Source organism: Chironomus tepperi, unplaced genomic scaffold, assembly GCF_022539635.2.
Source record: "Chironomus tepperi strain 1889 unplaced genomic scaffold, CSIRO-AGI_Ctep_v1 contig_11, whole genome shotgun sequence".
Lineage (NCBI taxonomy): Eukaryota > Metazoa > Arthropoda > Insecta > Diptera > Chironomidae > Chironomus > Chironomus tepperi.
In genome coordinates, this window is record NW_027226133.1 from 1390459 (window position 1) to 1418150 (window position 27692).

The following is a 27692-nucleotide window of genomic DNA, read 5'->3' on the forward strand; positions in this document are numbered from 1 at the left end:
TTTAAATTTGTCTGATATATGAGACCGGTGTTTAATTATATCATCAAAGTATTATATTTTCACACAAAATTCATAATTATTTTTATGATGACAGATTTTATTTGATGAGTATATCGATTAATATTGAGATATCAGATGATCATTAATGACAGAATATAAATTATTGTTTTAAAATTTCAAAATTTTGTTGATTGTCCATTTTTGTTTCAATAATTCAATATAATTCAAATTCAAAATTCCTCAGAAACATGCACATTTAATAACCCCAGGTTATCATATTTATATACAATCATCCAGAATGCAGATTATTCGGGAATTATCAAAAATCTTTCTGAAGAAATATAAAAGATGACATTTTATTTTTAAAATGTTCCACAGGGAAGATCTGCTTATATAATTAAGTGAAATTTAGAATAAAATGTAAATTTCAAGTCACAGACAGATAAAATGAAATATATAAAAGAGGTCGAGTCACTGTAAACTTGTTTGGATGAAAGATTCTAAAGTAAAAAATTAAGAAATTTTTCATCCTTTGCCATAAAATGTCAGAATGTACGACTTAAGAGTCAAGAAAGAGTATTCAACTTTGATATTATTTTCGCATTCTTTTTGTCACTCAGTAACAGCGAATACTTAATATCCCAAGCCACAAAATGTTGTGCAATCCTCACAAAATGCTGATTTACATACACGATGACTTAAGAATGGACGTTGAATGTAATACTTCTCAATGGTGATTGTCTCATTAGCCAACAATAAAAAGTCAAAAGTTTGTATTTCATAATGATTGAACCGTTCCCTTCAGGAATTTTCTAACAATTGAAAAATGTTTTAATAAACTTATTATTTTGAGATTTTTTTTATGCTTCTGAATTGAAGCACATCATTCATTGCTGTGTTTACACAATAGACCAACGCTATATTTTAATGGATAGTTTTGGCTCCAAGTTCAATAGCCAATTTAAGCAGAATTAGCAATTCGGAAGTTTAACCTTTCCAAAATAAATATTCAGGCAATTAATGAGGTTCATAAAGGTACATGTGAACATTTGTAGAATACCTGCTGAATGTTGTTGATTTTTGATTGAATTTATGGATGTAAATTAATTGTTTTAATATTTAAAATGAATGATCAACAATATCTGATATGTTCATGTCAAGAAGTACCGGATTCAATTAAAAGTCCAGAAAATCTTCGACTAATATTTGTAATTATGGTAAATGTAGTTTAATTAAAACGATTTCCTTACGGATTTATGAATTAAATGAGATGTTTATTTATCCGAGTTCAAAAATAGACTAAACATTTAACATGAAAAGGGGTTTTCAACTTCAATAAATATTATTCAAATCTCAAATAAACGTTATAACTTTGAGTTAACAAAGCCCTTTCAAAATCAACAAGGAAGTCAATATCATCACTAGATTTTTCCACATACACGAATATAAATATAAATAATTAAATTTACCATCATTGATGATGATTTCTTGTTCAAAATAGATTAAATATTCACATTCCATAACTGAGTAACTTGCATTTAATAAAAACCTTGACATTCTCTCTGCTCATTCCATTATTTATACTTACGTATATGCCCCAGGGAAGCACTTTGCTTAAAGACACTCTTAAATGATGACCGACACAATCTTCTTATTGGTGTGAATTGCATTATTTTTGGTTTTATGATTTTTAGTGGCTGTCTGTTGATTTGTTGGGTGATTTCTGAAAGCATAAGGTGTAGAAAGATGAAAACACCTACTTTAGGCTGGCGTGAATTAAGCCTAGTGCTAAATTTGGTATAATCCAACCTTTCACTGACCTAAAACGTTATTTCTTGCTTTTTTAGTCAAACTGACCGGTTGCAACTCCTAATCCGCAAATACAATATGAAATATTGGTCATCGTGCAGTGAATATTAATAATTCATAAGAACGTGCAAGAAACAATAAGATTATGTGGTGCAATTATTGAGATTCAATTGTTTCACATCTCACCTCATTTATGCTTTAAATATAAGAGGCGTAAATGGAATTACTGCAATATTTTATACATGAAGAAGGTACAAAGATAATTAAGTGAGCTTAATTGCAACATAGTTCTTTAATTGGCCGATTATCCTACGTGATTTATGCCATCATCTGCACAAATATTTAATAAGTTTTGTAATAGCAAATGCGGTCATGAAATTTACTTTAAAATTCTCACATTCTTCCGTTCAATGTCTGTACGTTCGCAATTATAGTAATAAGTATGATAGAAACGAGACAATATTCAAATATTAGCATAGCTAATAAAGCTTAATGGAACAATGAAAGGGTTTTTCTAGCGCGCAATGCAAGTTTAATTTGCATTTATGAAAATTAATTTTCACCGCTGTCTTTACTGCATGTGCTCTATTGTTTGATTTGCAATACAGTGGTGCAAATAAAATTTCATTATGGAAATGCAAATGCGTGAAATTTTGTCGGAGTTTTAAGGCTTTTAAAATTACGAAAATTAGATTATCATGTAAAAATTGGATGTACTACCAGAAAAGTGGGTGTGTGGATGAATTAGTGATGAAGGATGTTCAATTGCTGATAATTCAAGTGCAATGACTCCTCAAATTTAATCAAGGTTTGCATAAATAACCTCCAAAAGTCATCAAACTATTCCTAGTAACACAAGCTACATGTCGGCATACCTTGAATTTACTGTAATAACATGAAACCTCATCCTCATCAACAACTTAACAAAACTTATTGAAAATCTCCTTTATAAATATGATCAAATGCCAATGCTGGCAAACAGAAATTTTAGGAGTACCAATTTTTCGAACTCCTAAATTAGGAGTACCAATTTTTCGGACTCCGTACCAATTATTCGAATATTTTAAAACCGTTACAAAATCACTTTCTTAGTTTACAGCTGTAATTTTTTTACTAAAAATAACCAGTGTTTTGTTATAATTGTACTAGTTGTATGAAACACAGTTTATTTAAGTATCCAGCAATAACGGTCAAAAATTTGAATGTTTTGTAAACACTAACACCACGAAAGAAAAGTGCTAAAATTTGTAAAAAATTGATTTGCAAAATTTTCTACTAGATGAAATTTGTTAGTGATTGTAAATGCTTTATTATATGCTAATCAAGCTAACTAAAGCTAGAAAATAAAATATTTGTTTCAAAATTTTTGATTGAAATTTTACAACATTTTACAAATTTTATTGTTTACATTAGCATACAAAAAAATCGAACTCGAAACATTCAAAATTTTTCGAGTTTAACGACATAACCTCTTATTTGCCAGCATTGGATCAAATGATTAAGAGTTGAATAAACAAAACTAATTTATTATTTTTCCACTCTCTTTTTGTTCGTGTCACGTCGACTTGATTCACAAAGTTGAACGTGTAAAATACGGCAGTTATAAATTACACAATGCACTCTGCTGCAACAATTGTTTGTGTGCTTGGAACAAAAAAAAAGTAAATCAATTCAATATTTGCACAGCAGCTGCAATATTTTCGCATTTGTTTGATTTTTTTCTGTCAGTAACTGCAGGGAAATGCCTTGTATTATTCATCACATTTGTAATTGCTGTGAAAGCTTCAAAAAATGCTGAAGGGAATGTTGGGAAATTATGTAATAATAAAACTAGAGTTAAAACTAGCATTATTAGTAAGCAGCGAGGAAGCAACAGTTGCGTAGTGGTTAGAGCGTCGAGTGATCAATCCTAACAACCCGGGTTCAATTCCCGGGATAGTTTAGTTGAATTTGGGTGCTTTTTCGCTGTTCTAGTCACATCAACTCTATACACACAAATTCAGGATAGTTACATTGTATTGATATAACTGGATCAAACAATGTCTAGAGTTGAGAATCTATCCTCCCCCTAAGCGTTACGTAACTTACGAACATTCCCAAACCTTATCACAGTTTGAGATTTTTAATGAATTTTTTAGAGATTTAATTAAAAAACATTGACAAAGTAAATTTAAACTTAATTTATGGACAGTAATGAGACATGTAATGTCAATATTATTGTGCATTAACATTGAACATGTAAACAGCTGTAAAACTTGTCGCTCACATGATGTAACATAAAGTTGTAAACGTAATTTAATGAGTCTATTATCAACACATGAGATGCAAAACATTCAATAGAATATGAAGAATGTCTCTCCAAACATTTAACTTCAAATGCTATTAGACTGAGTGGATCGAATGAATTTGTTGACGGAAAAAAAGAATCTAGAGCTAATAATTGCATTAAAATTTTGCTTACATAAGGATTATTTGTTTGCAGACTTGTTGGTTCAATCCGAAATTACCATTGAGGGAAAAATTGGCTAAATGAGGAAAAGCAAACTATTAATTAAAATCGAGTCGTTGCCAATTTAATTTTAATTAATTAAAATTCAAGCACTCTGTTGATATAACCACAAATATTTGTTTTGGTCGTCGAATGATGTTGAATTGAGGACTTGTGCTTGTGGAATATTCTCTTGATATAACAATTCTTCTTAGAATTAAGAAAATTGGTTTGTGTTTTTGAGTCTATAAGATGCTTTAAGTGGGAACAAAACGGAACTAAATAGAATTCGTTGATTATTTTTGCTAAAAGATTGGAATTTTTGTAAATTTTGTGGATTTTTTTGGATAAATAACATTACTTAGATCAATGGCGGGCAATCTATGGTCACAAGTCATTCTCCAACATCCTATCCACTCAACTCAAACCTTATCATAACATCCAGCACAACAATAATAAAAATTACCATCAAAACTTAAATCCACAACTTTAAAATACCAAAAAAGCATCTTAACTAAACATATGAAATTTATATAAGCATTCAGGCTCAATTAAAATTGCGAATTTTAATTTATTTCATCATGTTGAAATCAGCAAATGAAGTTCATTAAATTCAATGTCACAAAATTAAGGCTGATATATTTGCGCGATGTCTCAACAGTTCGAAATGTAATATTGACACTTAAAAAAGAGCAGATGCCATCGATATATTGTCTATAGAGTAAGTTCCATCGATACTGTGTAGTGCAGTATGAAATCAAGACTTTATTGTTGATTTTTTAACAGCATCATCTGATATTCCTTAACAGAAATCTGAATATTTTCATAAGTAAAGGAAACTTTATATCTTATTTTTTAAATTGACCTTTATTAATAGGCAATAAGTGTCTCTTTAGATTGTCTTGATTATAATGAAAAATGTAAACCAAGTGTAAACTCCTCAGACAAGATGTTGTCATATATGTTTATGTATTCCATAAGTTTAATTAAGATTTATTGTGGCTACAAGATCTGATAATTGAATGTGACTTGCAGTGACTTGATATAAACAATGGATCTTAATTTTGAATAATTTTAAATAAAGCTTGTTGAATATTTCATAACTTATGGCATTCATCTGAACGGTTGATGTTACAGGATGATTGAGTGGAATTGGAAACCAGGTCCTACGATATCCGATCGGATTCTCCTACCACTGACCTAACAAAGGGTTATTTGAATAAATGGCAAAGGGGCATACATACTTAATGATATGCTGTTCAAAGGCCATTGCAGGAATTCCATTCCAACACGTACTTTTAACTTCATGATGCAAAGATTTAATGCATTTTGTTATTTAGAGGTTAGAATTCAATCAGAATCTTGAAATTTGCCAATAATGTGACTAGAATACTAAAGTATCTCTTCAAGCTATGCACTTGTAACGACCTATTATGAAAACATATTCGAAGAACTCATCATACCATACCCATACAGTATGAAACATCCAAAAATAATCCACAAAATTTTCAACCTGAAGTGTTTGTTCATTAAATAACTCAAGCACTAAACCACCAAAGCACCTCAAAATCAATTCAATCAATCATTTTCAATTTCAATCAACATACTTATACTTAATCCTTATAACCGCATTTCAAAATTGACTCCTCAATCCAAACTCAATTTTATTAATGTGCTTCAAAAAGCACTTTCATAATCCGCAAAAAACGAACAAATTGTCAACAAAATTCGAGTAGTAAAAGCAAAATAATCTCATGTATGAAAGCTTTTCAATAGCAAAAAAGGTTCGAGTAGCAACACAAAAAAAGTTTCATTAAAAATTGACAGGAGCTGTCGATATTGCTGCTTGCAAATTTACAATCGATTTAAAGCATCAGAGAAAAGGAGAAGGAAATAATTTTTCAATTTATTTTTATTATAATTGTAGTCAATACATTTATTTGATCATCAAGCATTTAACGAGTTGTCATGTTTATTTATCTATCGTGCATATAAATGAGAAATATGTTCTGTGCTTTATACTGTGGTATAGATGATGATGACGATGATATAATATGATATCGTACTGTTGGATATAAAATATAGCTTCATTTCTCTCAATTCAGTTTTTTTATATCATCACATATCACACATTCATTTCTGGTCGGAAAAAAGCTCTCATTTTTCATATATAAAAACACACAAAACTCGGAAGTTGTGTGTGATGGTTGCATGGGTCATGAAAAAATGTGTGCAGCAAAAATTTAATTGGGTCATGTTGATAGAGCAGGAAAAAGAAATAAAAAAGTTCACTCATAGAATGACTGAGCATTGATATTTAAGATTCTTTAGAGCGGCAACATTCAATTTTAGAAGCATTTCACGTTCTTCTCGTCTATCTCATCTTGATGTACGATTATTTTTCTTAAGATGGAAAATGAATCAAGTTGGGAAATGAATTGTTGTGGTGATGTGATGCATCTTTGGACTTTTTGATTGGTTTGATACAATTTTTGAGACTTTTTCGCAGAAAAATTGAGTTTTATCAGCTCTTAGCCATGATTGTCGTTGAAAGTTCCAGCCAAGTTCCATTACAGTTCTTCCTTCAGATTTCTTAGCTGGCATCTTGCTTGACAAACACACACTGTAATAACCAGAACTTACAATGTAGCTTTGATTGACAGTTAAGCTAGGTGCAGCATACAACTGCATAAATTGCCCATTCATCACCTTTAAGAGACCTCAGTTTTTTATGGAGAATCAATAAAAATGAAACTTCAAGTTCAAAAAGTTCAATACCAGACAATCTACCCATAAATCCACCAAATCCCATAAAAATTGCAACCAAAAGCGTGGGTGGAACGAACATAGCACAACATAAAACAATTTATACTATAAAATAGTTTTTTCACAGCAAAAAAAATGTATCAGATGACATGCTGAGGTAGATCAAGGTCTAATAAGCATCTTGTCGTCGTAGCATTATCGAATTTCAGAGATAAAAGTCGTTGCATCTGATGCAGTTTTTTTGATGTTGAGAGGAAGAAATTAAATTACGGTAGCATGTGAAATTCGAGACATTTTCAAGTTAAATGTTAAGGTTGTGATGGATAATATTAAATTAAATTTTTAAAGTGCATCATGCGTTGGATTTACTGCAGAGTAATTGGAGCAAAAAATTCAATTTTATTGATCAATATGGGGTTTCCTGCAGATGCTCTATATCCACAAAAAAATTGATACTCAAAAAATAAATGAAATTTTTCATTTTTTTAATTTTATTTATGTAACATCATTCATACTTTTTATACAGCATAAAATGATATTATGAAAAATTGGTTATCGGATATTATTACAATTTTTCATGCTCTCATCTCATCCATACTTTGCAAAAATAAAATATAATATCAATAGTAAAATATTGAATTTTTGAATTGAGTATGACATCAAGATGAGAAATGAATAGATTGTTTGATTTGAACAAGATGGAAAGTGACGATTGAATTATTTTGTGTACATAGGTACCATTCATCAGATTTTTTTGGCAATCAATCATGATGGTAGAATATTGGTGGACACTCGTGTGACGCGACACTTCATGGCATATGCCATGAACATGAGCCGTATGTCGTGAGCATGAGCCGTATGCCGTGAGCATGAGCCGTGTGCCGTGAGCATACGCCATATGCCGTGTACATGAACCTTATGTCATGTGCAATTTCAGTCGAGCCTTACCACCAAGGTGAAGCACGCTAAATAAAAGGTTTCCCACACCTGCCCTAAAAGAATAAAGGATTTTGGAATTTATTGAGTGAAAACAAATTGTTTTTTATTGTGGATATTTCCATAATTGACCCAAAGAGTTTGCGGTAATGAATTTGATTTAAAGTTCACTGTCATGCTGAGAGGTTTGTTTGGCTGGCTTAAAACACGAAAATCTCGGATATTAAATATTATTTGGGTTAAAAGCCCATAAATTATCGGTATTATGAACAGCTCATCAATTATGAATCCCAATTTCATCCGGTTCTTACTCACCAAAATCCAACACCATCAGCATTGATCAAAATATCACTCGATGCATTTCATTAATAAATATGTGAAGTAACAACAATCGAATTTATTAAAAATGCGCATCTCATCAAATTAATAAACAATCATACTGATATATGGTGTTGGTTATCATCGTCAGGCAGCATCATAACTGCCAGATTACATCATTTTCCTGTATTGTGACTGATGACGAAGTAAATCGAAAATTCCACAAATGAGGAAAAATCAGAGCTGTAAACATATATTTTGCAATTTATATGCGTACATGTTTTGACATCATAAACCGCAGGTGATTAAGCGTGGCAATAAGAAAATGTTGTATGCATTTTTATTTAATTCAATTGACTTGCTTACTTACTGATTGTCATCCTTGAGGCTATAAATAATGAAGCTAATATTGCCACACAATATACAGCCCCATCAAAATCCAAGACTATTTCTAGCTTATATGTAGCAACTTTTTCATCAATTATTATAAATCCAATATTAATAAATTTATATTCAATGTCTATTTAATTCAACATAAATGACTCGATGAGGCTTTTTTGTGTATATTCAAAAAAAAATTATATTGAATATATTTTTATGTAACACTTTCACCACATGTGAACTGGAAATATCGCGAATGATATTAAAAAAAGTTTTAATATCCAACAACATGCTATGCTGCTTCGCTTCTTTTTTATTCCATCTATTCAGCTATTTACATCTGAACGACAACATCAACAGCAGTCATAAGTTATAATACTATTAGTTGTTCAAAATGCAATTCCAATTATAGCTTTAAACGTCATGCATCATATGGATGTGAAAAGAAGTCACAATAAGTAGAGCAAGTTGGAGTAATTTTGGAAGGGAATGTTTGGGATTAAGACGCATTGTGGTTGGGAATTTGGGTTGAGTGAAGCTTTTTGTGCTTTGAATTACGGTTCGTCCAAAACTGAAGGTGCTGGAGCTTTGAACGAACAATAAGAAACAAACAAAAACTACACACATTTGCGTCTAAAGTGCAGAACATGTAAGCCGTCAGTTCTTAACTGAATCCTACTTTGAATTAGGAATTTGATCATTTTTGTACATTTCCTTGACTTGTTCTGCTGGTCGACACAATGTAGACTAGAATATCAAAATGGAATTCGTATGACCAAGTCGAACAGCCCTAAGCTTCGTGTAGATTCCAAATTGAGCCTCTAAGCCCCTTGTTGTTTGGATTAGTCGTGCAGTTTGTCAATTAGATTATTTCCTTGTACATATAACTCTTGAAATTGTAGGGTTATATTGTTGTTCTCATGTCTTTCGATTACATAAGCTTATGCTTACAAGTTGTTCAATTTCAATTATAAAAATTGTAGATCTAAAGGATATAATGCAATGAAGTGCATTCAATTCTTCATAAAAATGTATTACAGCACATATACCTTCTATACATTGTATATGGATCACATCCAACACATAAACCACTATAAAAAAGTTTCACAACTGAACTAAAGTCAAAAATCTTTAAAATAAGTCCATTTATTCCCCACAAAAACCGCTCAAAAGATCATACCATGTCATTACAGCAACAACAATTGTCTCTCAGCCATCTATTAAAGAAAAATGTAAAAAATGCTTCAGTGACTGAAATAATTAGATTTTCTTCGATGGAAATAACTAATAAAAATCCATAAGCTTGTTGCTATCGTTGCTGAAAATTTCGCTTTTTTTTCAATCAAGAAAAACTTGCCGACTCTTGTTACTTTGGTTACTTTTTTTTTGATAATATTTTTGCCTCTTTTATATCTCGACAATATTAAATTGACAGCATGTGGATTACAAAGAAGGAAATTATCGACAAATGAGCGGAGAGACGTTGAGATGAGATTGCAAACGATAAAAGATAATAAGAAGAAATTGAAATGAAACCACAAGACAAAAAATTTTTTTGCTGACGGAACGTGATCAGCTGTGCTTTCGGAATTTCTACGAAATCTTTTGACGATTGTAAAAGAAAAACAAAGTTATGGAATTAAATCATGTCAATTACCGTCAAGTCTTTTTCTTTTTGTTTTTTCATTTCTTATACACGCACGTGTGTCTCGTATTTCAGCTACGTTTTGTGGTCTACATAAACAGTGACGGTCTAATGGTTCGGCATTGCTGTGTCTTAAGTCTTTAAACATATTAAATTGCATATATAAATGCACTTTCTGTTATGTTTTACTTTCCAATGAATTTTTTCAAAACATATCTGATTTAGACAGTTTATAGACTATAGCTTTATGTGCTCTCTATTCCTTTGTCCATGGCAAGCGAGTAATTTCTAAAATCCGCTTATCCATTGCAGTGTGAAAAAAATTATTCGGTTTAGTTTCTTATAAACTTAATCTCTGAAGCCTTTAAATTGCCTTTTTTTACAGTGCATTTAATAGCTTTCATTTTTAATTCTCTCATTTCTTTTTGTTCCTTCAATGATAAAATGTCAATTATTTAATTCAAATTTCAAAAGACATTAATTAATGAGACATTATTTTTAATGTACTTTTTGGTATTGTTATTGTCTCATTTATTGAGAATATTTTGGCAATTATGACTTTTATGATATTGAAATCTTATTTGATAAATAGACTTTTAAACAAAGCATTTATATTGTTTAACAGCCAAGTGTTGACATGAGGGGACTGCTGTTAAGAGATCAAAAGATCGGTCTGAATGGGCTAATTTTTCATACAAGCTTTTATTAATAAGCAGATGGCTAATATGGTCATTACATTATGATTGGAGGTTAATAGGAATGAGTCACATATGGTTGGATAAGAAAATATGGAGTTTAATAACTCAATGACTGATAATTGTCTGCTATTCAATGTCATTATCAGTGAAATTGCTTCGTGTTTAAGATTAAGGTTCAGAAATGAATCATAGGCCTGCATTTCCTGCATTTTAGAGGCGCAGGCTTGCAGTTTTGGGTTGTATCTTAGAGTACGTCCCAGACAGCGGGTTTGCAGCGAACCCTTGTTAAAATAAATTAAGTGAATTTATCGGGATTGCCTTAGCAAAATCGAGGGGTATGTTCTAGGGAAATTAGAGTAATTCAGAACTCGATTTAGAGTCAAGACGACTTAAAGAAACCAAATCGAGTCTTTATCGGCTTGATTTGTGTCGAATCAACTCAACTCGGCCCAAGTTAAGTTCAAGCTCTGCAGTAATTTGAAAAACTAATTAAACTACAAAACTATGCTTCAAACAATGCCCACAAAATAACCTCAATTGACAGCTTATTACTAATTTTATAACAAAAATTTCCATTAATTATCAATTTCTCTTATTAATCATTCATTGAAAGTTAATCACTTGCTTAAAATTTACGTCTTAAATCTTTCCGCCTTATTTAGATTAACATTTGTTTTTTAAGGCACGTGCAGTCGAAAGATTGTATTGTCTACGTGATGAATTATTATTTTATAAAATTTCCGTGGAATACGCAGAGAAATACTTCAATACCAATCTAGCGGAAGACACAAATATTGACATTTTCGGAAGTGGCAATTTGTGATAATTTGACAAATTTCTTTTGTGGAATGTAATATGTGAAGAATGTATTGTCATTATAGGAAATTACACGAATGGAAGTCAATTATCTTTAAATGTTCACCTTAATGGTGTGCTTTTATTAAATGAATACCCTGGAGCTCGAAGTAGACTCAATTATATATCAAATCAAGTGGACTTAAGTCTCGTTTTTCATGAAAAATCCAAATCGACTTTGAACTAAACTTGACTTCAATAAAAATGCAGAAAAATTCACAGTTCAGTCCTTTCTCACCCGAAAAGCACAAAATGTTCACTTGTAGACCGCTATGACGGCATGTTAACGATAAGACACAAACGATAAGTTGAGTCGACGTCACCATTTTGGATAAATTTTAACCATTTTTCCAGCAAAAAATGCAGTTTGCTGCACTTTTCCGCTCGGATAAGTCTTCATAAAATCAAAAATATTAATCTGAACAAGAGTGCTGCGTATCTTTAATATAAAAATTCCAGCAGCGTAAATCTTCATGGAATTTCATGCCGGAAATTTGCTCAAATTATCTCAACATTCCCTCTGGACATCAATTAGGTTGACTGGTGAAAGTTCAATATCAATCAGTTTAATGTTGCAGTTCAGTAGCTGCCATAATTTTGTTCAATAGCCACGGGATATATTTTATTTTTAAAGCCAATCTTTTTCGTATCCATTAGACTTGATGAATGTGGAATTGATGAATGTGAAATTGGGAATGGGAATTTTTTGAAGCTACTTTAAAGCGAATGTTAATCCATAACTTTTAATTTTCCATTTTCAGCCGATGATAGTCATGAAATCCAAAGACAAAATAGAATTACAGAACAAATTTTAACATCATTCTTAGAGCGAAAACTATATCCAAATCGTAAGCCACGACCCGGTCCAACGATAGGTAAGTTGTACTAGGTCAAGCTTATATAGACGAAATTTATTTATCTTTATATCTTCATTAATTTACAGATGATATTCTACCACTTGAGAAACGTCCAACTCGAAACAACCATTCAACACAAAAAGATAATGATGATGATGATTCTGAGTCTGATAATCTTCAAACTGTTGAGTCAGAGCATGTTGACACATTTTATAGATCAGGTAAGTTTCAAGTTTTTCTTTAAAATAACTTAAAGTGAGCACAAAAAATATTCGAGACGAAAAAAATGTCAAGCACAACTTTAAAGTATTCGCACTAAATCTCGTGACATAAAATAGCAAACAATTTACATTCCGCACAATGCGAATTGAGTAATAAATAAATCGACTTTTTAACACGTTTCCAAAAAACTGGAGCAAAAAGCCAGTAGCAATTGTTTCCATCCATCTCATGTGTGTCATATTTTTATGTATTCATCCATCGATTGATCGAGATTCAGTTCCACGGTATTAAGCACATGCTCACGCATACGAGTTAAAAATATATATGTCGGTAAAGCCCCCTAACAAAAAAAGTAGGCATCAAGTTCGATTGATTGATGTCGCTTTTGTCGTGCCTTTGATTCTTTTCTTCTTTCTCGCATGTGCTGATGTTGAAAAATGATATTTTTGGATATAAATAAATGTTTTGGAATTTTCAAAGTTTACATACGAGAGGCTTGAATTTTGTGACTTTAAAAAGGCTTTAAAATATCGCCTTACTGTGGATGACATTCGATGATATAGGACACTCATTTATTCAATGGAACATATTACGAGGATGTCAAAATAAAAATAAAGAAGAAAAATAAAATGACAAAAATGTGATAAGTGTCAGATTCAATCATTACCACCCATGGATGTACGATATGTAGACAGATATTTTCATGGTCATTCCATGTAATTTTTCTACTTACTCGTTTTATTTAAGTAGCATCTGAATATGTCAACAACAACATTTAATATCAATTATAAATTGTTTATAAGGTATTGGAAAGTATTGCTGGTATTTCAATTATAAGAAAATTTTGTGTACGCGGATATGATATATTGCTGATAAATTGGTTGAAATGCGGTGGAACTAAGTGTTGGAATTGCTGTTTTATGACAATACCAACGATATTAGGTGTGCAATCAACACTGAATAGTGAAAGGGTTTAAGTCAAGTTTAAGTGAGCATTGAACTACGCTCCATAACAGCTTTCGGTAGCTCAGTAGGTATGAGTCAAGTTTGAGGATTTGCCATGTACTCGAGAGAGAGCTGGTTCGAATCCCACTGAGATTATGGCTATTAAAGTTGATTAAATTGACTAGATTCTAAAATTAACCAAATGAAATGTTTAAATAATCCAGAATTCAAGACTTTTAAATCCACAATTCGCAATATCTACCACAGAATCACCACAAACTTTATTTAATAAAAGCAAATTTGTCGCCAAGTACAAGACCAAAGCAATATCCATTACAGTCTGTATTACACAACATCTCAATCTGACAAATTAGAACCTTTATCAGGAACATTAGGAAAGCGATTACTTCCCTCGCCCAACATACTCTGTCCCTCTTTAGCCATCTTATGATGTGCACGCTTTATTATGTCTTCAAGTATTTCAATTTCATCGCGAATATAATCCAATTGTGCGCCCACATCAAATTTCTTTAATTTTATTTTCTCATCGTTACGTTTAGCAAGCAATTCATATAAATGTTGAATGGAATCGACGAGGGTTATTGTTTGCTTCTCATTTTCTGTAATATAGTCTTTTGCAGTCGATAAAGTATTTTCCCATTTGAAAGTTTCCGACTTGGCTTGATTGTAGCATCGCTAAATTATATGACAATAGATAAAAATAACAAGAAGACTTAATGGATGTGCTGTATAAAAATGGAATGTTGCAACAAACCTCAAGCTCAGCAAGTTCATCATTAAGTTCGATGATTCGTTGTGCAGCTTTTGCTGTTGAATCGACCATTTTCTGTCGTACAAGTTCAATTCCCTTGATAAGCTCTTGTTCTCTCTCGGCAATCTCCACTTGTGCCAGCACTAGATAACAAATTAATTAATAACTTTAAGTTATAATGATGATTAGTACATACTAAGTGAATCACATCGATTTATTAAATCCTCAAATGACTCGTATTCAGATTGTTGAATGACTTTATTAAATACGTCAACATAAGGCTGAAATTCATCGACAATTTCCTTAAATTTCTTCTCAAATATTGACAATTCAACTGTATCACGTCGCATTGCCTCAATTTCAGCACTCAATAACTCCTGTTGAGTCTTTTCTTCTGATACTTGAATTTCTGAACGTTTTGTCTTCTTCGTGCATTCCTTCAAGAACTGATTCACGCCAATAAATTTATCTCTCAATTGTGCCTGCGTTAAATGCATCTCATCGATTCGCTTCTCATTGATTTTACTTTGAATGGCAGCCTTCTTCTTGAATATTTCCTGTTGTTCAAATTTTTCGTAATATTCGCGTTCATTTTCAATTGCCTCATGTTGAAGGCCTTCACGTGGAACATCCCAGCATGGCTTCTTGCTATTGAGTACGATGGAAAAATTGTATCAATGAAGGATGTAAATTCAAATAGATTTATTCTTACTAGTAAAGTTCATCTTGTAATTTCGATTCAAAATATGATGACACAGCTTGCTCCGGATTGATGTCAAAAGTACCATAGACACCGAGCTTTAATGTTGGCTTTGTTCGTGGCATGATTGCAAATATTTTTGTTTTCAGACACACAAAATTCTGAATAAAATGATAGAAAATTTTCTATCCAAAGTAAAAATAACAAAAAATTGTCTCCATGGCCACCGTTGATTCAAATGAATTTCATTTTATACAAGCACAAATTGTTGTCATAGTGATGGTTTGCATTATTTGTTGTCAAATGCAACAGGGATTCATTATGTGTGGCAAATTGCATTTCATTTTTCCGCTTTCATGCACATTGGTGATTTTGTGCAAACATAAAAGGAGAAAAACATGAAAAAATATTTTCATTGTTTTCGGTTCAAGTGCTTTAAAAGTTTTATGGACAGGAATTAATGAGAAAATGTAGAATTGAAAGGATTCCTTGTGAATAGTTTCAATTTGCCATTTACATGCTTGTCATCAACTTAACTTTCTGAGGACTTTGAAAGTAATTCAATCATAGTTAATCCAAGGATAATAACAAGCCTTTGTGCATTATCGAGAATTTTTTAATCACAGCGATTAAAGTTACTGCCATTAAATACCTACCATAGTTAATATTATATCAAATAATTAGAAAATTTTCTGTTTGTGCCATATTTGAGCTAATTGTGAGTAATTTATTGCATGAACATTAAGACAGTGAGTGGACACTTGACAGTGAAGGGTCTTGACAAACGCAGGGATTATAGATGTATCATTCTTAGTCTCCAAGCAGTATAATGTAGTCGCTAGTGTTAGGGCAGCACGAAAAAGTGCCATAACGCCTCTGTATACGGAGTTGGAAATCTGTTTTTGGTTAATTTTAACGGACAAAATTGAAATTTGCCAAATCATGTCACTTGACTTTCAAGCCATTATTCCAAAATTGCCTTGACTATAACAATCATATGTCAATCATCGAAACCCTTAACTTAATGCGGCGCATGTCTGTATTTCAGATTCGCTGTAGCTTATAGACCGTCCAAGTCTACAGGCCTGAAGTTTTGGATGTTCCATAATCCGAATCGCTAACAGATAATCACCATTATTTATTAAGAAATTCAAATATATCCATCCCTTTATCAAGTGACTTTATCACAATCGTGACATAATCGTGACTTTAAATTGTGCAAAAATTCCTTTACATAGAAACATTACTCAATACAATTTAATTACAATCACAGCAGTAATTATCATCATGTCAACTAAAGAAGTTCGTTGGATAGAGTAAACAACATTAACAAGAAATGCGTGTTATTTACAACATATCCACATGCACATTCAGCACAAAACTTTAATACATAATGAATTACAAATTATGCACATGTCCATAATTTTTTGATGGCATGGCTAACATTTTAAGTTAATTAACGTTGATCACGCAAAATGCCAACGTTGCGTTCAATTCAAAATAATCGAAATAAATGAGATTTAATTAAACATTGGATGTGATCTGCTAAATTATTGATGAATTCACGCTTCAACTGAATTCGATTAAACACTGCATATTATTATAGTAATTACTTTAATAATTGCATCATTAATATAGAACAATAATTTACTTAAATGCTTCTTTATTGCCTCATTAATATCATCCTGTAACAGTAAATTCATCATTTCCAATAGAACTACTAATCGTAACAATAACTCAATAGTAAGAAGGTCAATTATTTTCATTTATGCTTATTCTGTTCCTATTGCACTCCCTTCTTTTATCTTTTCAATTCCAATTTTCATTATGGAAACTTCTCACGTGCGAATGGATAATAAATTATTTTGGGAGAGCTGAATGAGAATGAACAGAAAATAAAATATCCGACTTGAAGGTAAATTTGATTCAGTTCTTGCACCTTTCTCTATTCTTTAGTGCAGTGGATGCCATTCTGTGGGTCGCGGCACACTATTGTGTTTCGGGAAATATCATGAACCGCATACAGCTTTGGTCGTAACTCTAGCAGGCAAAGTCATGCTCTTAAGAGCAGATTAAGCTGAGAGTAACTTCCGCAAGCATGTCCATCTGGTAAATGCAAGGAAAGTAAGCTCAAAAGTCCATGCTCTTTGTCTGTTAGGGTGCCGTGACACAAAAAAGGTTCCCCGCCACTGCTCCATCCCCTAAGTTCTAATGCTATGTAGATTAAATGCCATATGAATATTAATCTAGAAGGAAAACAGCTTTTAACATTTTATTCCGTATTGCCGATGATGTTCCAGACCCACATGGCATTTAACACTCTAACTTAATCCCTTAAAATAATGAAAAGAGAGCATTTTTTAAGGCCATAAATGAAATCACCTTTTAATCTGTTTCCGTGTGAAGAAATTTAATGAGAACGGAAGCAGAGAAATAATGAAGTTTAAAGTTCTCATAAAATTTTTATATCAAGAATAAAGACAGGATAAAATGGAAGCATTAATGATGTTCACGGCTGGAGAATATTTTCTTATCAAGTCGCCACTCGTTTTTGCTTGCTTGTTCTGCTTATGATGGTGATGATTTATGATTGGATATTAATTTTTATAGGATTGTTAATTTTCTGGATAAGATTGTCGAGGTAACTAGGTTGAAATAAGGATTAACATTTTATTATTTAAAGTCTTGAGAAGAATTGCATGAAAAATTGTAATAAAGATGAATTTTATTGGAGGATTCTGTTGATTATGAGACATTGAAACAGAATTGTGCTGAGGCTGCAAAAAGTAGCTACTAGAGACAGTGCAGCATTAACTAAAGAATGATAATTGGCACAAAGCAGCCAGCAATAGAATCAGCTAAAAATGACAAATTAAAAGAAGCATGGATCTCAGCTGATTCGTACGACTAGCAAAGTAAGTAAGTAAGGTATCAACGCAACAGTTGACTAGTTTTGTGGTGTATAAAAGTGTACCTTAATTCTAGTTTGTACATAATTCGCACTGAGGTCGACTCTGGGCTCTTAAACGCTTCCTTACTTTGAAATTCAAGTTTTCTAATTCTCAAACTCTTCCTGTATCAGGGCATCGACTCTAAATGCTTATAGAAAATCAAAAATTATCATCCAATTTACACTTCTAAGTTATCCAATTCAACCGCTAATTTCAAATTTCTAAATTTTGCATCAATCTACCGGTGCAAATCTCTTTCACCATTACACTGATAACCATAATTCAAATCCATTTTACCACTCACCAACTATCATTAGAGATTAATGATTTAATTACATTAATAACTCTATCGAAAGTTCACCTGAAAAATATCAAATTGAACTGTTGCAATTATCAGCAATCACATAATTTTTCACCATAAATGACTGTAATTTTGTTGCGAGAATTTATAAACTTTCATGTTTGTGGCACAAAGTAGTATTTAAAATAAAATTTGAAATGAGTACTTTGTTGCACATCGGTAGTGCATTTATGGTCAAGCTAATGATTATCAATTTAAATAATTTTAATTTTATGAGAATCATGTGGTTAAGTGTTTAAATAAATTGCAATTGCATCGAATCATTAAAGTTTAATTATTGAAAAAGATAAAGCAACAGTTGGAAAATGCCAAAAGTATCATCTTTAATGACTGTGAATTTAATACGATATATTTTAGGTCATTTACGATGAGGAGTTATAGCATTTCACTTTTTAGTATTATTGAAAATTGTGAAAAGGCTAACTGTTGCATTTACTTCGTGAAATCTTGATAAATAGATGCTTACAAGTCGGCATCTTTAATGGTCGAGTCACGAAGCATCACAAATGCATACCAGAAAATTGTATGATGTTAAAGATTAACGAGATTAAGTTGCAGTTTGAATGAATGAATAATGATTGAAAAGTCTATTTCAATGACGATTATTGTATCAGTTTGTAATTGATATTTAATCATATACGTGATGCCAAAACCGATTACTATTACATTCCATGAAATGCTGTAAGCATCATTTCCGTCAGTTCATTACATTGGCATTGCGTGAAATTATCTTTTTGCGTAATAATGTTCCGACGGTGCGTATACATTTTTTCTTCAACTTGGTAAATGACATCATCAGTGTCATCATCTACATTAGCTTCATTTTCATGTCATTAGTGACCGTTGAGGCTGAGAAATTTTGTTCATTTAATAAATTTTTGAATACATCAATCAAAATTATTCATGAATTCATGCCCTTTTTGTTGAGCTTTGTTGTGAATCTGATTGAATTCATCTCACCTTCGAGTCAGAGCTTGAGATAGACTCGAATTTGGTATGAAAAAGTCAACTCAAGTCGACTTATCTCCATATGAAATTCAAGTCAATTTCGAACTCTGCTTGAGGTTGACTCAGTTTTTTTAATGAAAAATAAACTCAAGTCGACTCGGTTCCATATAAAATTGATGTCGACTTCAAGCTCTGCTTCCAGTAAAACGCCATAAATTAAGTAACAAAAAATGCTTAACTTTATTTTCCAACTAATTTAATTACAAATACCCGGACCTTCACATTTTAAAGTTATATTACCAATAAATTCACTAAAATAATCACAGCACATAAACTTTATGCCGATGCATTCATTTGACTGAAGATCAACAAATCTTAAACTACGTATCTGCCGAAAATTTATCCGAACAGCTTTAATTTGATTATTCCTGAATAGAATATCCTTCAATTTTGGATTATTTTGAAATAAATCTGTTTCTAATTCCGTGATGCTGTTATCATTTGCCGAGATTGTTATTAAATTAGGTAAATACATAAAATGCCGTTCGTGCAGCTTCTTAATTTCATTTCCATCAAGACTTATAATCTCTAAATTCTCCAAATATTGAAATGCACATTGTGAAACTCGCTCAATTTTATTTTCATTTAAAGACATAACTTTCAAGTTCTTCATATTCGTAAAATCTCTCCATTCAATGTATCGCAATCGAGATTTTGTTATGATGAATCGTTGAAGGTTTGGAAAATAATCACCAATTCCTTTTGGGATGAATGTTATGTTTGGATTAAATGCATAAAAAGTTTGAATGTCGTTGTAGCTTTTGCCTTTTCCGTGAATAATTTTCTGGATCGTTGTTTTACGTGAGCTTACAGAGAGATCATATGCTTTACATCCATACCTAAATTAATGAAATTTAAAGAATTTTGAAAGAGTTAAATTTTGTGATTTTTAATGTCTAAATCAACGGCAGGCAAGCTGTTTAGTGCCATGACCTTCCTGGAAAGCCTCGCACCACACAGGTTGCTCACCACTGCTCTAAATAAAAATATTTGCAAACACTTACGGATCATTTTCGAAATCTTGAAATATACAATTCAAGTTTATCATGCTAAACTCAATATCATCCTTATACGAGCACTCATAGACATTAAAGATTAATGAAAGTAAAATTAACACTCGAAAGCACATTTTTAAAAGCCGAAAATTAAAAATTATTCCGTAGACATAGAGAATGTCTCACGATGTGATGACTGTATATTATCAATTAAAACTATTCAGGCATTGCAACAAAATGCGTGATAATGAGACGATTATCAGCAGGGAATGAGATGAAATAATTTTTTAAAATTAGAGGTCAAAATATATACAAGTTTATTTTTATAATATTGCTGTTTACGGTAATAATTATATTAATGAATTTGTATGAGAATGATCATGAAAAATTATTATCAAATGAGAGGGGAATTTATGAGTTTTAATTGTGAGAATGAATGGAATTTTTAGTGTGATTTGAAGGAAGGTGGACTTAATCTGTGTCAAGTTTATGATTACGATTATGTTTTCAAGGTTATGCGGAACTTGGATGTTCTGATTTAAATTGTAATATAATAAAATTTGATGATTTTATTATCAGGTTATGACGCTTAAGTCTGGATTCTCGAAAGTCCTCGATTCTCGAAAGTGGCTCGGTGTAGGAGTGGTTTAATGATTTGGTAGCTAATTGTGTCAAATTTTATGATCATAGGTTCGAAACTCGAAACACCATTAGTCTTCAGAGTTCCAGATAAGGAGCTTTGGATACGCATTTATTTTATAATTTGATGGTCTTATCCCGACACTAAACTCTGTCTCCAGCGGTGTTTTAAGCGATATTAGGGAGCACCATGAGAAGGTCTACACTTGGCACTTGGTCAGTTTCGAATAAAGACTTCGACTTCCCCAATTTCCCGCACACCCTTAATCGTGAAACAATTATCAGCCGAAAATCGCTCTAGAACAACTCTGGATCGCAATGACCTAAAAAACTAAGCTTACAGCTTTTTTTATAAGTAGTCCCGACCCCTGAAAGCATCTTAACATTATTTCATGCCTCCAAAATATTTCACTGATTATTTTTAAACCAATTCATATTTGTCACATCTTATTTAAATACAAAAATAGCTTAATTAATTCTTCAGTCATCAAACAACTCCTGCCAAATATTTAAAGGACCTTCATCTTACCAAACAATAATGAAACCAAACAATATAATGCCAAATTGAGAGTCTAATAATAAATTAGTTACCATAAAGTGCACTATAATGGTTTCATTATCTCAAACAGCTCAACCAAAAATAAAGCTAATTTGCTCTTAAGACATTGTACATAATTTTGTGTACACATATCGCAATGATGACACTTCATTTAAAAATATTATTCGCATTAATTAACTTTGTAAAATATTAGCATAGTAAATGATGTTTTTTCGATTTTGGAGCGGCTATTGAGATGGAGAATTACTTCCTTGAATGAGTTTTTGTTGTAAAATATCATTTTCATTAGTTAAGTAAGTGCTCTAGAGTTGACAAGATTGTTCATGTAAATTGGACGATTGTTGTAAAAGACTTGAAATATTGATGAGACTTAGAATGTGGGAATATAAGGAAGATTGTAGAAAATGATATGGATGTAGGAATTTTAGATATAGTTTCTACGGAGTAATCGGATTTTATGAATTTTAATAGCTTAATAAGGAGATTTAAATGTAAATTTCTTCTATTTTGTTCTCAAGAATTCCAATTTACTTTAAGTTTTATAAGTTCAATGCACAACTAAAAATCGTCAATAAAGAAACTAATTTAATTCAAAATACTTAATTTTAATACTCATTAATTGACAGTTTGGGCGTGTAAAACTTTATCCATAAAAACTACCTTCAATTTCGCATCAAAAATATTTTCCTTAAAAACTGCAGACATAAAAATAACTTCTTGACTTGAGTGTCAATTTAACAACTTTTATAGCAAAAATTGTGGATGTAAAATTGCTAACGAACATAAAGGATATTATTAGTAGCCTCCGGCGACAAAATCATACAAACTCGAATGGATTTAGTTTTATAATGCAGAATTTTTTACGACAAAACTATTCGAGGAATTAAATAATGGATGTTTCCATTCATTGAATACTTCCCGGTACGATGTATAAAATAATTTTACTATGAATGTGTAGCAAACGAGGTTGCGGAAAAGTTTATTGAAATTTTTGCAGAGATCAAGAACTTTGTCGTATAGTTAGGTGGAGTTTGGTTTAATCATAATTGAAATTATGAATGTTTTATGCATAATATAGCAGGTAAACAGCGTGTTTTCAAGTACAGAGTACTGAAGATAGCGAGCATGTCCAACTAGATCAAACGTTCGGGAGCATGCTCTTTGCCTGTTTTTATATGCATGCTTGACTAACATTCCTGAGCGGCACAATAGGGGAAATTCCAGTTGCCATCAGGGCCAATTTCCGTCTTATCATTAGTACAGCAATGCAGCGGTACTCAAGCGACCACACATTGTGAGATTCAAAGAAATTTACAATCCTAAATTTATCGACCCATTGTTTTCTGAAGTTCCATTCTTTAATGACTTGATAACGGATATAAAATTCACTTCAAATTTATTGTGAGAACTTCTTTTGTCCCCTTTTCGACAAGACCACATTCTATTGAAAACTCAAATGCTTTTGTCATCTTAATTATTCATATTTTAATTTTCTGAGGATTTCTGCATCATTTAACTAATTGACTTTTAGGATTATTCACAAATGACATATTTTGACCAAAAATTGGACCTTTATGTTTTTTGCAAATTAAAGTTTGTGTTCAAAAATAGATTTTGGAATTGAAAAGTATCATGTCATTTCTGTATCGGACGGTACCGGTGGACACACTTTATGAACGGCATCATTCTCATCATTAGCTCTTAAACTATGACACTCTCATCTTCCGCTCATCACAAAACTAGTAAAATCCATTCAAGTTTCCAATTTTGTACAACTTTTGAATTCAAAAAAGCCATAAATCTCTTGAAAAACTTTTAAATTCCTCTCAATCGAGACACTCGAAATTAATTAGCTGTATTTTTATCTTTTTTAACGAACATTCAAAGCAATGTCAAAGCCATTGTAAGATGAAAGTACTCTCACAAAAGCGGTTACATTCAATTGTTTTATAAAAGGCGCCCCTTTAGATTAACAAAAAAAAAGAAAAAAATTAATTTGTCATTCATTTATTCGAAATTTTTCTCTCCATGTTCACCATTATCGTCTGTTCCTTTGTAAGTTATTTGATGAAAACAGTCATGATGGTTGTGGTTTGACGAGAAATAAAAATTTACGGATGAAAAGTTTTTGATTAAAAAAAAATAAAAATTTATAAAATTTAAGAATTACTCAAGCGAATTGTGAACATCAAAGTCTCCTTTTTGTGACATTAATATCGTTAATGCTTTGGATTCATCAATCATAAAAGGAAATTAAGATTTTTTTGTGATATGATATATTTTTATGCTGTATATTAAGCATGATTTTTGATATGGAACCCCCCACCCCCTTTATGATTTTTAAGATGAATGCTATCGAGTCTTTTTAAAGTATTTGCAAATATTTCTTCCGTATTGCCTGCATTGTACCGATTCACATAAGCACTCATTTCTCATTTCCATCATAATATGTACATACGCAAATACGGGACATTTCCCACATCTCCATAATTTTTACCTAACGTCAAACAATTTGTCATGATCATTGGTAAAGAAGTAGCAAACTTACATTCACGACGACGACGACGACGACGATGATAATGGAAAAAGAAAAATAGCGAAAAATTGAAAATTTATTGCTAAAACATTTTCTTCCGAGAGGAATTTTTGATTTCAAGAAAATTGTCTTCATTCTTCCGGCTTTTTCATTCTTATGCACAGCATTATCTCCGCAAACTTGCAAACATATTTTTTTCTCTTGATTCTCATCTTCTTGTTCAGTTTTATGTGTCTCGTGCTAAAATGTCTTTTTTTACTTCTTTTATTATCGTTATCATATATCCTGTAAAAAGTTTTTATATGCATGAAATATTTGTGAAATATTTGCTGATTGCCGAGTAGCGATGGGGTGGTTTTTGGGGAGGATATGGTTGCATATGAAGGGGTTTATTGGTTTTTTTAGAGGAAGTGAAGTGTATCGAGAAATTGGATAAAATTGAATAAAACTGAGAAGCGAGAGAGGTCATGGATCACAATTGATCTATACAGTCAGGGAAGTAACTAGGTAAGAATTTAACTAGCTTGTCTAGTGTCTTGAACCCTTTAAATTGTGAATATACTGTTCGAAACCTTACTCCTTTTAAGGCTCTAGAGGAAAAATTACTCTTTCCCACAATAGTCCGATTATGACTCGAACACACGTCTTACAATTTGAGGTCGCATGTTCCCACTTTTGAGCTACCGGGGGTTCATAGGGATCATGGCACAAAACATACTTAAATCTTCTTTCTCAATCCAGTGCTTAAAACTTAGGTCTAATCGTTGTATCGGACTGCATCACAAGCATATGCCTTGCTACTCGGTCTTCCATCCTTAAACATTCAAGACAAAACCATTCCCCTAATCATTCAGCACTAATCGATTGAATAACAATAAAAATAGCAATTATCTTTTTATCTCTAGCTCTTGCATTTTCTGAATTTCCAATTAATTACCATAATTTTTGCATTATAGACATGATAATGTGACTTTCTCGTTCCAAAAAAAACTTTTTTCGATAAGGAAGTCACACAATTAGTTGATTGAAAATGGATAGTAGGTGCCAATGATCTTATGGCTTTTTTTGCATATCTTTTGCGGCATATCACATTGCCAATTTCTATCAGTTCACGTGCTAAAAGCTTTATAATGAATTTATTAAAATTTTCTACTTAATATCCAAAAGTTTCGATGCTTAATTGAGCTGTTAAACACCAAAAAAATTACTATGGCTCACTTAATGACTTCAGTGCTTTTAATTTTGATTGTTAATCTGTTAATAAATTTGCATTTAAAATGATAATTGCAATTCGGATGAAATGAGCATTAATTGTGTTTAATCATCACGCATAAAATTTAATTAGCTGTTTCTAGGAGAGCAATTCGATGGATTGTAGGAAAAAGCTGTTGAATTTATATCGGATTTCATTGATCCAAATTCTTGGAAAACTTTAAATAATCGTTTGATGTTTCATTGGGAAATTACGTCTGATTGAATTCATAACAATTTCTTAAATCATGAGGAAGTAGTTTTTTGCTGAAGGCTGAATAGAGCCCAAAGGCCGGATGATCGATCATAAATCTGGCCCCAGGCTAACGTGACTCTAACTTGGTACCAGGTGTGACTTAAATCCGATAGCATGCTAGAGTCATGCTGACCTGGGGCCATATTTTTATTCGATTAATCGACTTGTGCTGTTAGGGCTAATACTTTTAGATGAAATACTCGTTTGGCACATATTGAATGCACAACGGCAACGAAGCGGCTAGATACTTAGAACCAAATGACAAACACTTGACTATGACAGCCAAATTTTCTATAAGTAACAATTGAACAGCTTCATTTTCTGCTTTTAAATAATTCAAAAGTCTTCAAAGTGTCCAATTTTGTCTCATTTTCTTATTCAACATCAAGGCATTTCCATCAAGCATTCAATTTCATTTAAATTTAGGTATTCTGATTAAAAAGAATTATTTCTGAAGAATTTTTTAATTACATTTTAATTCAAGGCTGTTTTAAGCATCGTTTCGCGTTTCTTTGTGAATTTTTTTTTTTGATGTCGTTTAAAATTTATTTTTTGTTTTTAGATTAAATGATGGTGAAATTAAAGTTTTTGGAAATGGTGAAATAGGATGATTTTATGGAAATTTTATGGGAATTTCAGGGTATTGTATAATACGTTTAACCTTTAAAAGGTGATTTTTGGAAGATTATGAAATTTGACGTCAATTGTTGATTTCGAGTTTTAAGAATAAGCCTGCAAAGAGCTGCAAATCTGTAGAATGTTAGTTAAATTAGTTAAAAATACAAGAACTGCCTCTTTGATCCCTAACATACAGTAAGGATTCTTACCTAAAAGAGCGTATTCATGAGTATGGTCTTTGGCTGCTAGGGGAAGATTAATAAAATTTTTTTACACTTTACAGCAGTTGTGTGCAACCTGAGTGTCGTGGCATACTAGAAAGACTGTCGACACCACCATAAAGTTCATTAACATCTTAAAAATTAATTCTTTTTTTAAAAAAATTCAAATTAAATTCTCTCCAAAAAAATCCAGTCTAGAAATTTTCTGATTAATAATTCATGAACTTTATCGGAAATCTCTAAAGCTTTCTAGTCTCATAAATAACTAGATTCCCATCACATATTCTCACAATGATCTACAAACATGTCTGTTGAATACTAATTTCTTAATAAATTCACATTTGATTGAATATTAATTATTTCATGTGATATCAAGTATCAAGCTGTATCAAGCAAGCATCAAGCAATGTGTGTTCTATCTTATAAGCCATAACAAACATCCATTTGACTCTTTAATATTTTAAAGCGTCCAATTAATAAATCTTATTTAAATTAAAAGAAGCACTGACCTGATTTACCTTGAAAAAGGATCTACGTGTGTATTCTGCTGTGATTCCAATTGATATTCATGGCAACTGAAACAAAACAACCAAAAATAATAATCCTGCTTATAAATTCTCACCGTTCCCAAAAGACTCATTTGAATTTGCATCTAAATTTAGTGGAAATATACCACAAAGTATTAATGCTTCCTAAAAAAGGTAACAAAAGTTATTTTTATTGCTTTGTTCAGCCGCAAAAAAAGATCACTTTTTAAAGTACTTCCAATTAAAATTGAAAAATTTTTCTTTTTCCTAATTTTCCTATTTGGGAATTTGTTCCTTTAAAATCCCTTCGCAATTGCCTAATTAAGCATCAAAATGAATCAGAAATAAACAGTCTTTCATTTGAGGCTGTAAATGTGA

At 31.6% G+C, this 27692-nt stretch overlaps 2 protein-coding genes across 2 annotated transcripts in view; one reads left to right on the forward strand and one right to left on the reverse strand.

The window, feature by feature from the left end:
- Nucleotides 1-27692, forward strand: part of tfc (triforce) — a 71313-nt gene that overhangs the window by 3147 nt on the left and 40474 nt on the right. The window contains exons 2-3 of the mRNA XM_070636526.1: nucleotides 12658-12771; nucleotides 12840-12974. Of these exons, the coding sequence (XP_070492627.1) occupies nucleotides 12658-12771; nucleotides 12840-12974 (249 nt within the window). The remainder of the gene's footprint in view (nucleotides 1-12657; nucleotides 12772-12839; nucleotides 12975-27692) is intronic.
- Nucleotides 14257-27341, reverse strand: LOC139086973 (coiled-coil domain-containing protein 42 like-2-like). Its single transcript, XM_070635642.1, has 5 exons — nucleotides 27297-27341; nucleotides 15405-15577; nucleotides 14889-15340; nucleotides 14696-14835; nucleotides 14257-14616 (listed from the first exon to the last, which is right to left on the reverse strand). The coding sequence occupies exons 2-5, from the start codon at nucleotides 15515-15517 to the stop codon at nucleotides 14278-14280; spliced, it is 1044 nt and encodes a 347-aa protein (XP_070491743.1). The 5' UTR covers nucleotides 15518-15577; nucleotides 27297-27341; the 3' UTR covers nucleotides 14257-14277.